This window comes from Cherax quadricarinatus, unplaced genomic scaffold (genome assembly GCF_038502225.1).
Source record: "Cherax quadricarinatus isolate ZL_2023a unplaced genomic scaffold, ASM3850222v1 Contig3450, whole genome shotgun sequence".
Taxonomy (NCBI): domain Eukaryota; kingdom Metazoa; phylum Arthropoda; class Malacostraca; order Decapoda; family Parastacidae; genus Cherax; species Cherax quadricarinatus.
In genome coordinates this window covers 1-17227 of record NW_027198476.1, presented here as the reverse complement: position 1 = coordinate 17227, position 17227 = coordinate 1, and the positions used below count along the sequence as shown (strand labels likewise).

The window sequence follows — 17227 nt, the reverse complement described above, 5'->3', positions numbered from 1 at the left end:
TAATTAAAGTGAAAGAAAGAACTCATTGGGAAGTGGGAAAGTGGAACATGTGTGTCGGACCTAATGGTGAAATCCACCATATCATCCATATTGAAAAATAGAGGCAATAAAATGAGCTGATGTGGCAAAAGGAGTGAAAATTCTTGTTGTGAAAAGGTCGCAGATAATTGAAGAAATGGAATAACTTGTTACTGTGAATTTACAAAAAACTATTGGCCAGTGACAGTGTTTTTGAAACAATAATTTGTGAAAAAGCAAACTAGTTATATAGTGATCTTAGGCAAGACACCCCGGTAAACGGTGCTGAAAGTGATGAATTTAAGGCAAGTAGGGGCTGGTTTGATGGGTTTAAAGTAAGGCATAGGGAGACTGCCAGTGCTAAAAGAGATGAAGCTGAAAAGTTTAAGGAATTTAAAACCTTTGTAGACATTAAGGGATTTATTCCTTATCAAGTTTTTAATTGTGATGAAAACTGCCTCTCTTGGGAAAGAATGCCTAAGAGAACCTACATCACACACTAAGAGAAATCATTACCAGGACACAAGCCAATGAAACAGGCTAACACTCTTATGTGGTAATGCTAGTGGGCACTGCAGAATTCAAGACTTGCACAAGGAGCAGCAAGAAGTGGTTGAGGAAATGTCTTCTTCAGAGGAGGGAAGCAGTAAAGGCAACATTTCCACTGCAGAAATTAAGGGCTTAAACACAGAGCCTAGTGAAAAAATGGCATCTTAACATTACTGTTGTGAATAGGAGCATCAACCTGTTCAATGTCAATGTTATTGACCATTTTAGAAAAAATTTGAAAAGTTGTCAAAAGCAGACAACACTGGACAGCTAGTGAATCCCCATCATCTTCAAGTGCTACTGCACAGAAACAAAAAAGAGAGAGAAAAAAAAACTGACTATTTTATGGACACCCTTCCCAAACAATAACATCTCTTCACCTTCCTCTTAAACCATCAGCACTCCTCAGCAAAGGTAAAGTGCAGTTAAATTTTCATGTATTTATTGTTTTTATAGTTTTCATGTATGATTTTTATGCATGCTATTATTATTATACAGGTTTAACCCTTAAATAAGCAATACTTCCACTTAAAATGTTTTATAATTGGTAATTTTTTGGGGTCTGGAACAGATGAATCCAGCTTACATTATTTCTTATGGGAAAATTGATTCAATATTCATATAACTCGCTATTCGAACAACCTCCTGGAATGAATTAAGTTTGAATATCAAGGTACCACTGTACATATGAAACAAAGGGTTAAATTCTTACGCTATAGATACTATTCCTTGTTGTGTAGAGAGGGTTCGTGTTGCACACTAGGTTTATTTAAAGGTAGTGAGATGTAGATGCTCAAACATGTATTCTTTGTTTGACTGTGGTTTATCCTAGGTTAAATTTATGTACTGTACTTATGTTCTCATAGCATGTGTGTGCTGTTATGACCATTGTAAACAAATTTTGTATATACCCAAAATCTAAATAAAAAACTTGTGTATTAATTTTATTTTGTTTCTCTGGTTTGCCAGAGAATGAGGAAGGGAGAGTGATAGTCTTAGTAAACATTCTCACTGATGTTAGTGATCAAATTTATGCTTGATTAATAATTAAAATGTTTGACATATTCAATCAGATAAATTTTCATTGCTTACAGAGCCTGAATTGAAAGCTCTTAAAGAGGAGTTCCAACATCATCAGGACAAAATTGATGACTACTATGCTCTGATTAATAGTGCTTCTGTCAAGATGGAAAGTGAGCAAAGTAAGTATTGTTATCGTATGTTTAACAAAATAAATCTTTAACAGTACCAGTATTTTGTGCATTGCAATGTCTAATCACTTTTAAACAAATAAGATTTACAATTATTTGAGGGCTAGTCTGCCTCTTGTAAAGTATAGTAAACTCTAGCTTCATCTTAGCTATACTCAAAAGTGTGCCCTTTAGAAAAGAAAGGTCTATATTTACAACTAACCCACACTCTGGATAAGGAACTGTAGATGGTTTTTATCTTGGACTATTATGCTATATCAAGTTTACTCTATAAATTTCTGCCTTGTTATTTCATGGGCTGCATAAATAGATATATCTGTGGAAAGTAACAAACCCAGTGGGCCCTACACATGAGAAGCAAGTGATACAAATACTCGTGTGTTGACTCCTTCAACAGGAATTGCCACTTTGAGAAGAATCTGTCAGTTGAGGCTTGGGCACAGCCTCAACTGTTTTCAACTGTGTAGCCTCAACTGTGTAGTTTGTGGTATGCCTCTGACTGGAGCACATTTTTACTATTTTGCTCAATCTTGTGTTTTTTCCTTTGTGGTTTTTATAATGGGATTTTTACTGGTTTGGTTATTGTAAGTTAGTGTGGTAGTATGTACTCACCAAGCTGTGTTTGCGGGATTGAGAGACTGCTCCTGGCCCTCCCTCCTACACCACTTTGATCGGCATTGATTTCTGGCCTCTTGGACCATATCATATCTTCTCTTTAATATGAATATTGAACTTGCCTCCACAACCCCATCAAAATCATTCCACTTCTCAATCACCCTGAGACCATGGAGATACTTTCTTACATCTATATCTGCAGCTTCCACCTCTGTCCAGTTGATCCTTTTAATCTAAATTCAAACAGTCTTTTATCTACCCTATGAGTTCCTCTTAAGATTTCATGTGTTATCATGTGTACCCTTGTCTTTTCCACCAAGGTTGTCAGATTAATTTCCTATAACATCATTTATTTCAAATATGTGGACATTTTCAAGTTTCTTAATATGCTTTATCAGTTATGGGCTCCATGCTAAGTACATATACTCAATGATTGGCCTAACATATGTCATAAACAGTCGGACCCCACTAATACGGCAGATTAGGTTCCAGGCTACTGCTGTAAAGCGGATCACCCCCCCTTTTTGTTTTTTCCTTATAAATGCATATAGGTAGTAGGTTGGTAGACAGCAACCACCCAGGGAGGTACTACTGTCCTACCAAATGAGTGTGAAACATAAGCCTGTAATTGTTTTGCATGATGGTAAGATTGCTGGTCTCTTTTTCTGTCTCATAAACATGCAAGGTTGCAGGTATGTCTTGCTACTTCTACTTACACTTAGGTCACAGTACACATACATGTACAAGCATATACAGTGGAACCCTGGATTTTGCACATAATCTGTTCCAGAAGGTCGGTCTAAATTCGAAACGTACGAAAACCGAAGTAATATTTCCTATAAGAAATAATGTAAATACAATTAATCTGTTCCAGACACCCAAAAATATTCACAAAAAAATAAATTTTTTAAAGAATAACTATAGTTTTACATACAGAAAACAATGAGAAATAAATATAAAGCATTAATGAAATGGGATAAATGTACATTTAAATTACTATTACAGTGGACCCCCGGTTAACGATATTTTTTCACTCCAGAAGTATGTTCAGGTGCCAGTACTGACCGAATTTGTTCCCATAAGGAATATTGTGAAGTAGATTAGTCCATTTCAGATCTCCAAACATACACTTACAAACGCACTTACATAAATACGCTTACATAATTGGTCGCATTCGGAGGTGATCGTTATGTGGGGGTCCACTGTACATACTTTTATTGAAGACTCTTGTTGGCGTATGGAAGAAGGCGAGGAGGGGAGAGAGAGGAGAGCTTATTGTTTGGAATGGGAATCCCCCTCCATAAGGACTTCAGGTATCAAAGCTTCCTTGATTTCTACTTTCTTTGCCAGGATGGAACAGATTGTTGATTTCGGCTTCCCATACATCCTGGCAAGCTTGGCTAAACATACGCCTTTTTTGTATTTTTCTACAATTTCTTGAACTCTATCATGTTTCTCACCTTTTTTACCAGAGGGCTGGCACTAGGAACTTTCTTTGGACCCATGGTGGCTTATTTCGCATTCACACTCAATAGTTAAGCACAAAAAGCATTGGATTATTTTGAAATGCTTCGGAGAATGCATGAAGTAATGCTCACTTGACCAGTGACATAGCCAGACTGAGACACATGCGCATGCGTCCCGGGTGGGCATGCGTGTATGATATGTATGATTTCCGGGTGGAGGTACAAAATCTGGAGCAAAATTTCGCCTAAAAAAGTGTTCTAGATCCAAAACGTACGATATTCGGTGCATACGAATTCTGGGGTTCCACTATATATACTAACCCCTCTGGGCTTTCTTTTATTGTTTTCTTCCTAGTTCTTGTTATTTCTGCTTATCTACATGGGAAAGTAGAACAGAATTATTCCTCTGTAAGCTATGCGTGTCATAAGAGGCGACTAAATGCTGGGAGCAATGGGCTAGTAACCCCTTCTCCTGTATATATTACTAAAAACAAGGAAAATAAAAATCATAAAATTGGGATGTTTGAATGTGTGTGTGGATGTAGTGCAGATGATAAGAAAGAGATGGTTATGAATGAAAAGAAGTTGGATGTCTTAGCCCTAAGGCAAAACAAAGCTGAAGGGGATAGGGGAGTTTCAGTGGGGAGAAATAAATGGGATTAAGTCAGGAGTATCTGAGAGTGTTAGAGCTAAGGAAGGGGTAGCAATAATGTTGAAGGATCAGTTATGGAGAGAGAAGAGGGAATATAAATGTATAAATTCAAGGATTATGTGGATTAAAATAAGGGTTGGATGTGAAAAGTGGGTCATAATAAGTGTGTATGCACCTGGAGAAGAGAGGAGTGTAGAGGAGAGAGAGAGATTTTGATAGATGTTAAGTGAGTGTGTAGGAACTTTTGAGCCAAGTGAGAGAGTAATTGTGGTAGGGGACCTAAATACTCAAGTAGGAGGGTGTGATAGGTAAGTTTGGGGTGCCAGGTGTAAATGATAATGGGGAGCATTTGATTGAACTTTGTATAGAAAGGGGGTTTGGTTATAGGTAACACATATTTTAAGAAAAAGGGGATAAATCAGTATACAAGATATGATGTAGGGCGAAATGACAGTAGTTTGTTGGACTACGTATTGGTAGATAATAGACTGTTGGGTAGACTTCAGGATGTACATGTTTATAGAGGGGCCCACAGATATATCAGATCACTTTTTAGTTGTAGCTACAGTGAGAGTAAAAGGTAGATGGGATACAAGGAGAATGGCAACAGCAAGTAAGAGAGAAGTGAAGATTTATAAACTAAAGGAGGAGGCAGTTAGGGTACGATATAAACAGCTGTTGGAGGACAGATGGGCTAGTGAAAGGATAGGCAATGGGGTAGAAGATGTATGGGGTAAGTTTAAGATTATAGTGTTAGTGTTCAGCAGAAGTTTGTGGTTACAGGAAAGTTGGTCGGGAGAGAAGAAGAGCGATTGGTGGAATGATGATGTAAAGAGTGTAGTGAGAGAGAAAAAGTTAGCATATGAGAGGTTTTTACAAAGAAGTGATGCAAGGAGGGAGAAGTATTGAAGAGAAAAAGATAGGTTAAGAGAGTGGTGAAGCAATGTAAAAAGAGAGCAGATGAGAAGGTGGGTGAGATGTTATCAACAAATTTTGTTGAAAATAAGAAAAAGTTTTGGAGTGAGATTAATAAGTTGAGAAAGCCTAGGGAAAGAATGGATTTGTTAGTTAAAAGTAGGAGAGGGTAGTTATTAAATGAGAGTTAGAGGTATCGGGAAGATGGAGGGAATATTTTGAGGAATTATTAAATGTTGATGAAGGTAGGGAAGCTGTGATTTCGTGTTTAGGGCAAGGAGGAATCAAACACAAAGTGGGAGTTGTCACAGTTGCTCTCTGCTGATGACACTGTGCTTTTGGGAGATTCTGAAGAGAAGCTGCAGAGGTTGGTGGATTAATTTGGTAGGGTATGAAAAAGAAGTAAATTAAAAGTGAATATAGGAAGGAGTAAGGTTATGAGGATAACAAAAAGATTAGGTGGTGAAAGATTGGATATCAAATTGGAGGGTGAGAGTATGGAGGAGGTAAATGTATTCAGATATTTAGGGGTGGACATGTCAGCAGATGGGTCTGTGAAGAAGGTGAATCATAGAATTGATGAAATGAAAAAGGTGAATGGTGCACTTAGGAGTCTGTGGAGACAAAGAACTTTGTCCATGGAAGCAAAGAGGGGAATGTATGAGAGTATAGTTGTACCAACACTCTTGTATGGGTGTGAAGCATGGGTGATGAATGTTGCAACGAGGAGAAGGCTGGAGGCAGTGGAGATGTCATGTCTGAGGGCAATGTGTGGTGTGAATATAGTGCAGAGAATTTATAGTTTGGAAATTATGAGAGGGTGTGGGATTACCAAAACTATTGTCCAGAGGGCTGAGGAGGGGTTGTTGAGGTGGTTTGGACATATAGAGAGAATGGAACAAAACAGAATGACTTAGAGAATGTATAAATCTGTAGTGAAGGGAAGGTGGGGTAGGGGTCGGCCTAGAAAGGGTTGGAGGGAGAGGGTAAAAGAGGTTTTGTGTGCGAGGGGCTTGGACTTCCAGCAGGCATGTGTGAGCATATTTGATAGGAGTTAATGGAGACAAATGGTTTTTACTACTTGACGTGCTGTTGGAGTGTGAGCAAAGTAACATTTATGAAGGGATTCAGGGAAACCGCAGGCCGGACTTGAGTCCTGGAGATGGGAAGTACAGTGTCTGCACTCTGAACGAGGGGTGTTAATGTTGCAGTTTATAAATGTAGTGTAAAGCACCCCTCTGGCAAGACAGTGATGGAGTGAATGATGATGCAAGTTTTTCTTTTTCGGGCCAACCTGCCGTGATGGGAATCGGCTGATGTGTTAATAAAAAAAATAAAGGAATACCCATCTTATAGGAGTGAGAATGAACCAGTTGTGAGTGTGGGGGAAATGCGTGGGACAGTGAATAGAATGAAAAGGGGTAAAGCAACTGGGATTGATGGGATAAAGATAGAAATGTTAAAAGCAGGTGTGGATATAGTTTTGGAGTGGTTAATGTTTTTATTTAATAAATATATGGAAGAGGGTAAGGTACCAATAACTCATTCCAAGTATCTACCTCCATATCCACCACCATCAAGGACATTACTAGTAATACACAGGACAAGCTTCAATCCTCTGCAGGGGTATACATAATCTCTTGTAATGACTGCAGCAAATTATACTTGGATGAAACATCAAGAGACTTCCAAACACGTATTTCAGAACATCAGTACACAGACAGATCTGACAATTCAAGGAATCCCTGTGTTCAACACCAAAATTCACATAACCATTTAATCAACTACAGAAACAAAAGACTTATCGCCAGAGAAGAAAACACCCAATAACACAGAATCCTGGAATCGTCACTTATCTGTATGCAGTGGACCCCCGACTTACGATATTAATCCGTTCCTGAGAGCACATCGTAAAACGAAATTATCGTAAGTCAAATTAATTTTCCCCGTAAGAAATAATGGAAATCAAAATAATCCGTTCAAGACACCCAGAAGTATGGAAAAAATTTTTTTTACCACATGAAATATACATTTTTCGTACACACAAAAGGAAGGATACATGCACAATATATATTGTGCATGTACAGTGGTCCCCCGCTTATCGTAGTTCCCGGCAATCGTAAATTTCGCCAATCATAGGGGTATTTTCGTATAAACATGGACTCGCTTTTCATAGGTTGACTCGCGAGTCGTAGTTCGTCCGGGACGCGTACCCACGGCGTGAGCCGGGGCGGCAGCCAGTCTGGCATTGTTTACCAGTGAGCGAAGGTCCCCTCACGTGCTCCAGCGAAATATTTCATAATGTTCCATTTATTTTAGTGCTTGCAAGTACTAAATAAGCTACCATGGCTCCAAAGAATGCTCCTAGTGCCAAGCCTGTGGTAAAGAAGGTGAGAAATACAATTGAATTTAAGAAAACCATCATTGAATAATATGAAAGTGGTACAAGTGTGGCCGAACTGTCCAGGATGTATAAGAAACCCTACACAACCTTATGTTCCATAGTGGCCAAGAAAAAGGAAATAAAGGACGCTGTTGTTGCAAAGGGAGTAACTATGCTGACAAAAATGAGATCACCAGTACTGGAAGAGGTTGAGAAGTTATTATTGGTGTGGATAAATGAGAAACAATTAGCAGGAGATACTCTTATGACTTCGATTATTTGTGAAAAGGCTAGGCAGTTGCATGAAGATTTCGTAAAGAAATTGCCTGCAAATAGTGGTTATGTGAGTGAATTTAACCCTTTGACTGTTTCAGGCCCCTCTCTGAAACTGTCATTCTATGTCACCAAATATTCGAAAAAAAAAATTATTTTTTCTTATGAAAATGTTAGGAATATTTTTCTGAGTGTTTTAAGCCTAAAAAAAAAAATTTTTGCCATCAGTACTTACCGAGATATAGAGCCGCAAAGTTTGCTGAAAGTGACGTGCGTATGGCAACAGCGGCGACTGCCGCCCACCCGGTATTCTTTTATTTACTCTAATTCAAAGGTTTCTTGCATTTTTCAATATTTTTCTGTTCCATTTAACTTATGTGGCCTGTGAGACCAATGTAAGGTGCATTCTTCAAATATACACTCATTGTTTACAACACAGTAACAGAACAAACTTTATCACTATTAGTTTGTGTATACACTTTGCTTACACAAACAAACAATACAAAACAATGTTTATTACTATTGTTCCATAATATATATACATATGTACAGTCACTAAACACGTTCCTAGAACTGCTGCAGCTTGTGGAACTCTTTGAAACATGGGTATATGCAGAGGGGCACTTGACACTCCTCACACACAAAACAAGTGTCTCTGCGTGTTTGTGGGTGTTTTGTGGTATGTGTACATACATAACACCTCTTCTGAGCATTTTTCTTGGCAGTAGTAGGAGGCAGTTGCATGGGGTAGTGATCACCAGGCCTGAAACGAGATGACGTGTGTTGGTAATTTCGTGGGCACTGGTCTATTGCAGGTGTTGCTCCTTGGTACTTTGCAATTATTTGTCTGATTACTGACAAGCAAAATTCACCATATTTTGGTGTTTTGTTGGTCTTCAACTTGTATATGTTATAAGCATTCAGCATAGAGATATCAACAAGATGGAAAAAAAGTTTTATATACCACTTATAACTCTTGCGTACACAGTCTGCAAACCCAATCTGCATGTCACATTTGTCCACTAAGTGCATATTGAGGTTGTAGTCCATGACAGCTGCAGGCTTTAGAATGGGTTCATTGGTCTCTCTGTTGTGCCTGCCACTGTGTACCATTTCGTTTTGGTGAACTGATGTCAATAGTGTGACATCACGTTTGTCATGCCACCGAAATGCCATGATGCCATTGGCAGCAAAGGCTTGCACCTCACCTCTGCGAGTGCCAGCGTCGAACCTTGGCATATGTTTACGATTACGACGCACTGTGCCACACACGTCTGTCAAGTTCACTCGCAAGAAATCACTGAGTAAGGGGCTTGTGTACCAGTTATCAGTAAATAACATATGCCCCTTACCAAGATATGGTTCCATCATTGCTCGAACCACATCACCAGAGATACCCAATAACTTCATGGTATCTCTCAAAGTATTACTGCCAGTGTACACAATGATATCTAAAACTAGACCACTTCTGCAATCACACAGTACAAATAGCTTTATACCAAAGTGTTTCCTCTTGCTTGGTATATATTGCTTGAATGAGAGTCTTCCTTTGAATAAAATCAAGGACTCATCAATAACAAGCTTCCTGAAGGGATAAAAAAAAATGCAGCACTTTTGTTTCAGGTACATAAACACATTTCTTATCTTATATAACCTGTCGCTTCTGTCAGGCCTGGTTTTGTCTGAAAAGTGTAACATACGTAACAGTATCAGGAAACGATTGACACCTATAATGTCACTAAAACCTGGAGTTGAAATCAGGCGTTCTGTTGCCCAGTATGTGGTGACAGTGTGCTTATACACATGTGGCATAAGCATTATTGTGGCAAAAAACAGGTACATCTCTGCCACAGTTGTCTCCTTCCACTTGTGTAGCCATGATTTTGGTGAGAGAATTGTATTTGCCATGGTGTAATCACAGTATGTGTTTGTTTCCCTGACAATGATGTCCATCAGGGGTTCATTGAAGAATAACTCAAAGCAGTCCAGTTCACTGGCATTGTTCCCAAGTGGACATGATGGCTTTATTTCACTTTGTGTTTCATCAAAGTCATGGGGACTGGGAACAAACTCGTCACCGTCCTGCCAATCCCAGATGTGGTCTGCTGGTGGGGTCTGGATATTGTACCGTGGTTGTGGTTGTGCAGGTTGTGGTTGTGCAGGTTGTGGGAGTGCAGGTTGTGGGAGTGCAGGTTGTGGGAGTGTGGGGTCGGGTGAGGCTGGTTGTTGTGTAGAGTCAGCAGAGTGGGTAGTAGCGTGGCCCGCTGATGGTGTCACATGGGCCGTGCCACCCTCACTATCACCACCACTGCCTGCTCCCTCACTCACATCATTCATACCCATCGTTACAATATCATCATCTTCACTATCAGGTCGTGGTGTAGGGCCACGGGATGTGCTCCCAGAGTTTCTCCTTCCCCTTGGAACAACATATGAAACACTACCAGACCGCATGCTACGTCGTACATACTGCCGCTTCACTGGGGAATATTCACCCTCACTGTCACTAGAACTGCTTTCAATGGCCTTGAAATCACTATCACTATCACATTCACTGCTATCAACTGGGTGTTGTACACGACCAAATAGTTTCCTCTTTCGTCCTGGTACAGGCGAACGTGAACGTGACCAAGCCGGCCCAGTACCAGAGGTGGAAGGTTGTGGGTCATCTGGGTTTTCATCACAAATTATGTTATCCTGGGCACTTTTTCCGGTAACAATCGCTTCAAAACCCTGGAATTCACTGTCACTGACATTTTCATCGCTGTTAGAGCTATCACTTGGGAACAAAAGACCTCCAATCTGCCGAGGAGTGAGGAACTTCTTACCGAGAGGCATGGTAAAAATGGACTAACAAGATGGCGTTCCCACAATGCACCGCTGGGTCCCAGATTTTTTTCACAGGGTGCACACCGACCACTGAGACCCATTCTCTCTCATGTAGGCCTACCAGGCCTTTCCCGCTTGATTTGAAGCCGCTAGAATTTGTGCGTATAAATACGTCAGAAACATTGGCTTGTAAGACGTATTTATATGTCGTGAACAGTGAAAGGGTTAAGGCCAGCAAAGGCTGGCCGGAAAAGGCAATGCCAGGACACAAGCCTATGAAAGACAGGCTGACGCTAATGTTCTGTGCTAATGCTAGTGGGGATTTCAAAGTGAAGCCATTACTAGTGTACCATTCTGAAAATCCCAGTGTGTTCAGGAAAAACAATGTTATGAAGAGTAAATTGTGTGTGTTTTGGAAATCTAATAGTAAGGCATGGGTCATGAGGGAAATTTTCGTCGAGTGGTTCAATGAAGTGTTTGGCCCTAGTGTGAAGGAGTATCTCCTGGAAAAGAAATTGGATCTCAAGTGCCTGCTAGTAATGGACAATGCACCTGCTCATCCTCCAAACTTGGATGACCTAATTTTCGAAGAGTTTGGGTTCATCACAGTAAAGTTCTTGCCCACGAATACCACTCCTCTCCTCCAACCCATGGACCAGCAGGTTATTGCAAACTTTAAAAAACTCTACACAAAAGCAATGTTTCACAGGTGCTTGACTGTGACCACAGACACTCACTTGACCCTAAGGGAATTTTGGAGAGAACACTTCAGCATCCTCCATTGCATAACCCTTATAGGTATGGCTTGGGAGGGAGTGACTACCAGGACTTTGAACTCTGCCTGGAGAAAATTGTGGCCAGATTGTGTCGACAAGAGGGATTTTGAAGGATTTGGGACTGACCCTAATGAGCCTATGTCTGTTGGAAAATCAATTGTGGCACTGGGGAGTTCCATGGGGTTGGATGTGAGTTTGGAGGATGTGGAAGAATTGGTGGAAGACCACAATGAAGAGCTCACCACTGAGGAGCTGCAAGAGCTTCAGCAGGAAGAGCAACACATCGCAGCTCAGAATCTTGCTGCAGAGGAGGAGGAAGAGAGATGGAAGAAGGTGCCTTCTTCAGAAATTAAAGAGATTTTTACTATGTGGGGTAAGATGGAAAGCTTTATGGAGAAACATCACCCTAACAAGGTTGTTGCAAGCCAGGTTGGCAACATGTACAGTGACAAAGTCTTGGGCCATTTTAGGGAAGTGTTAAAGAGACGTCAGAAACAGAGCTCTCTCCACAGTTATTTTGCGAGACAGGACTCCAGTGACTCTCAAGGTGGTCCTAGTGGCATTAAGAAACAGAGAAGAGAAGCAACCCCAGAAAAGCAAATGGTACCTGAGGTGTTGATCGAAAGGGATTCCCCTTCCAAACTATAAACAATCCACTCTCCTCCTCCTCCTCCAGTCTCCAATACACTATGAAGAATCTCCAATAAAGGTAAGTGTTATGCTGTTAATGTTTCATTCATCATTTCCCATTATATTGTTTATGTACTACATGTATATTTCATGTAAAAAAAATTTTTGTTTTAATACTTCTGGGTGTCAGGAACGGATTAATTGTATTTACGTTATTTCTTATGGGGAAAATTGATTCGTAAATCGTAAATTTCGTTTATAGTAATGGCTCCAGGAACGGATTAATTGCGAAAAACGAGGGACCACTGTACTAGTGTACTAAATGAAGAATAAATGACACTTTCCTCTATTGAAGATGTAGTGATGAGTCACTGTGTCCTGGGAGTGCCTTTTCCTCCTGAGTAATGCAGGTCGGTATTGTATACCATTTTGATGTTCAACTTGTCAGACACTGCAACACATGGCATCTTGGTACAGAAAACACCTTGGACAAGTTTTTCAAGTGAGAAGTGTTGGATCTGAGAAGGACATGACCTCTCAGTGGCTACATTCTCAATACTACTACTACTCTGCACCTCTCCTTCCGACAGTATTTAAGTCTCCGCACTGTCGCTTGATCTTCAGATAGTTCCTGACTATGGAACTGAACTTCTCCAGGCTGAGGGACTGACAACCTCAAATTCTACGACTTCAAGGGTGATGGACTGTTTACATCGTCTTCACATCTCTACTGTTCCTGCCTACTTTCTGTATTCGACTGAAGAAGCCTACTGTGTAGGCGAAACATTTCGGAATAAAGTTGTCTAACTGTTGCATATGTGTCTTACCTAACAACAATGCAGGTCCTGTTTGGCATTTTCTTCTGGAACAGGCCTTATCACACTGTATGCCACTACGATTCTTAAATCTCTCAAACCAACCTTTGCTGGCCCTAAATTCACCAATATGAGCACTAGTTCCAGGCATTTTTTCTGTTAACCTGGGTGTTAGTTGACTGGTGTGGGTAGCATCCTGGGGGATAAGATTAAGGACCCCAATGGAAATAAGTTAGACAGTCCTCGATGACACATTGACTTTCTTGGGTTATCCTGGGTGGCTAACCCTCTGGGGTTAATTGTTTCTTGGTATTTTCGATAAGTCACATCAACAACAGTCTCTCCACATCTTCGAGAAGTACAGCTGACCGTGGTGCAGCAGCAGCAGCAGCAACTGACGGTGCTACAGCAGCAGCTGACTGTGGTGCAGCAGCAGCTGACCGTGGTGCAGCAGCAGCAGAAGCTGACCGTGGTACAGCAGCAGCTGACGGTGCTACAGCAGCAGCTGGCCGTGGTACAGCAGCAGCTGACTGTGGTACAGCAGCAGCTGACTGTGGTATAGCAGCAGCTGACTGTGGTACAGCAGCAGCTGATGGTGCTACAGCAGCAGCTGACCATGGTACAGCAGCAGCTGACGGTGCTACAGCAGCAGCTGACGGTGCTACAGCAGCAGCTGAAGGTGCTACAGCAGCAGCTGAAGGTGCTGCAGCAGCAGCTGACTGTGGTACAGCAGCAGCAGCAGCTGACAGTGCTACAGCAGCAGCTGACTGTGGTACAGCAGCAGCTGACAGTGCTACAGCAGCAGCTGACAGTGCTACAGCAGCAGCTGACTGTGGTACAGCAGCAGCTGACTGTGGTACAGCAGCAGCTGACTGTGGTACAGCAGCAGCTGACTGTGGTACAGCAGCAGCTGACTGTGGTACAGCAGCAGCTGACTGTGGTACAGCAGCAGCTGACTGTGGTACAGCAGCAGCTGACTGTGGTACAGCAGCAGCTGACTGTGGTACAGCAGCAGCTGACTGTGGTACAGCAGCAGCTGACTGTGGTACAGCAGCAGCTGACTGTGGTACAGCAGCAGCTGACTGTGGTACAGCAGCAGCTGACTGTGGTACAGCAGCAGCTGACTGTGGTACAGCAGCAGCTGACTGTGGTACAGCAGCAGCTGACTGTGGTACAGCAGCAGCTGACTGTGGTACAGCAGCAGCTGACTGTGGTACAGCAGCAGCTGACTGTGGTACAGCAGCAGCTGACTGTGGTACAGCAGCAGCTGACTGTGGTACAGCAGCAGCTGACTGTGGTACAGCAGCAGCTGACTGTGGTACAGCAGCAGCTGACTGTGGTACAGCAGCAGCTGACTGTGGTACAGCAGCAGCTGACTGTGGTACAGCAGCAGCTGACTGTGGTACAGCAGCAGCTGACTGTGGTACAGCAGCAGCTGACTGTGGTACAGCAGCAGCTGACTGTGGTACAGCAGCAGCTGACTGTGGTACAGCAGCAGCTGACTGTGGTACAGCAGCAGCTGACTGTGGTACAGCAGCAGCTGACGGTGGTACAGCAGCAGCTGACGGTGGTACAGCAGCAGCTGAAGGTGCTACAGCAGCACCTGACTGTGGTACAGCAACAGCTGGCCGTGGTGCAGCAGCAGCTGACCGTGATACGATAGTATTTCTCACCCTTTTTACCATAGGGTTGGCACTAGATGCTTTCTTTGGGCCCATGGTGGCTTATTTAGCAGTTACAAGCACTAAAAACACTGGAATAATACAAAATTTATTGAATGTATGCGTGCAACCGTCTGCCCTGGCTTGTAAACAATGTCACACTAGCTCAGCTGAGGCACTCAGGCCAGATGGACCAGATGGCCGCATTCGGGACGAATGATGCAAGTCGAGTTTTTCAACGTAGATCGGGGTCAAATTTTTATGCCAACAAGCATCGTAAGTCAGTTTTATCGTAGGTTGAGGCCATCATAAGTCAGGAGTCCACTGTATTTGCATACCACTCTGAGCTCTGATAAGACATTTCGCTGTTCCAACCTCCTTTTACAGCAGGCAAAAAATCCTGAAGGCATCATACATATAGAAAAAATGTCAGTATACCTATGCTGTGATACACTCCTTCTTTTTACATCCATTGACTAATAAATTTATCTTAAGTTGTAGTATTTTCATATTTCTTGCAGACAACCTTGAAAATGACATAAAGCGCTTTGATACTTTACAAGACTTGGAGTCTTCAGCAAAATCAGCACATCACCCTACAAATGCTCTAAGGTAAAGCTTGGAAAATGTGTGGCTTCTGTATATACATACTTGTGTACCATTGTGTACAAGTCAACCTCCGACTTAATACCCCCCAAATTAATTTTCATATCTCTTGTATAAGTCTACCCTTGTGTTTGAGGTACAATAGAACATCATTCAAAAGATAAAATACAGTGCTAGTTGTTTGTATTTTGTTGCACTGTGCAAAGAAGAAAAAGGTAGTCTGCCAGTTTAGTATTTTCTCTCGCTAAGTCGAACACTCAAATATACAAGAAAATGGTACTGTAAAATAGTGGAAACCTAATTTCTAACAGAGCTAGTGTTGTGTTAGTCACTGTATTGAGATCGTGTGTGCAGCACATCTTGCTGCTGCATGAAAAAAAAAAAGGTATAGAGGAATAGAAGAGTACCATCATTGTAGCAAATACTTTAGGTAGTTTTAAGGTGTGTTAAACAGTTACTTAAGTGGGAATGGTTGGGTGTGAATTGGACCTGCCTAACATGGGTCACTAGACCTACTGCAGTGCTTTTTTTATTCGTTTGGGTTTATGTTCTTATTTGTTTTTAACACACTGGCCGTCTCCTACTGAGGCAGGGTGACCTGGAAAAGAAACGCTTTCACCATCATTCGTGTTATCACTGTGTAGCCAGAGGTGCATAGATAGGACAGTTTAGATGTCATTCTAAATGGCAAATATCCAAAACTCCTCCTTTAACCCTTTCAGGGTCCAAGGCCCAAATCTGGAGTCACGCACCAGTGTCCAAGAATTTAAAAAAAAAAAATTTGTTATTTTTTCTTATGAAATCATAGAGAATCTTTTTGTGAAGGTAATAAAACAAAAAGTACGAAATTTGGTGGAAAATTGACGAAATTATGCTCTCGCGAATTTTGATGTGTCAGCGATATTTACGAATCGGCGATTTTGCCGACTTTGACTCCCATTTTAGGCCAATTACATTATTCCAATCAACCAAATTCTTAGCTATTTCACTAGTATTACTTCTATTCTATCGATTGAGCACAAGAAATCGCCAAGTCAACTGTTTCAACTACAAAATAAAGTGATCGGAAATTGTTAATTTGGCAAATTTAACACAAAGTTCAAAATATTCCAATTTCAAAATAGGGTCCAGAATGAACAATGTAGGCATTCCTGGCACTAAACTAACATTTCCTCTGTTCATTAGTTATGTTTTGAGGCTTTACAAATAAATTCCATTTTGATTTTTTATTCACATAATGAATTTTTATTCACACCAAAAAATAGAAGATTTACTGTTATGCAATACTGTAATAATTGTATAAATATCATCACCATATTTGTGAATGTATATTAGACCCACCAGCTGACGTGTATTAGACGTGTGAGGTCGTTTGTTTACTCTTGAATATCGGCAAAAATTTAACATTTCCGCTACTTTGAGCTCAGTTTCAAGCCATTTCCAGTGCTAAAACCAATCAAAATCATCTCTATTTCTGTAATATGTCTTCCATTCTATCAAATGAGACCAAGAAATCGCAAATACAACTATAAAAAACATACGAAAAAACACTGCAAAGTTGCTGCTTTAATCGAAAAATCATGATTTCATTTTTTTTCTCTCATTATACACAGTGTGCTGCAGGATCTGTTTTATGTGGTGCACACATACCACATAGATGTATTCTCTCATATCTAGGCCCAAATGTACCACTCACAGTTTATCAGAGTGAGCTGAGCTCATGGCGTAGATCTACGGTTTGGACCCTGAACGTAAAGCCGTAGATCTACGGGACGGACCCTGAAAGGGTTAAAGTGCAGGCACTGTACTTCCCACCTCCAGGACTCAA

The 17227-nt window shown here is 41.2% G+C and overlaps 1 protein-coding gene across 1 annotated transcript in view; it reads left to right on the top strand.

Annotated features, from left to right (window-relative positions):
* The window catches only part of LOC138852025 (alpha-2-macroglobulin receptor-associated protein-like), a 32176-nt gene extending 16719 nt beyond the window's left edge, over positions 1-15457 (top strand). Inside the window, exons 2-3 of the mRNA XM_070081639.1 lie at positions 1662-1769; positions 15315-15457. Coding sequence (XP_069937740.1) covers positions 1662-1769; positions 15315-15409 — 203 coding nt within the window. The 3' untranslated portion in view covers positions 15410-15457. The remainder of the gene's footprint in view (positions 1-1661; positions 1770-15314) is intronic.
* Positions 15458-17227: the final 1770 nt, after the last annotated feature.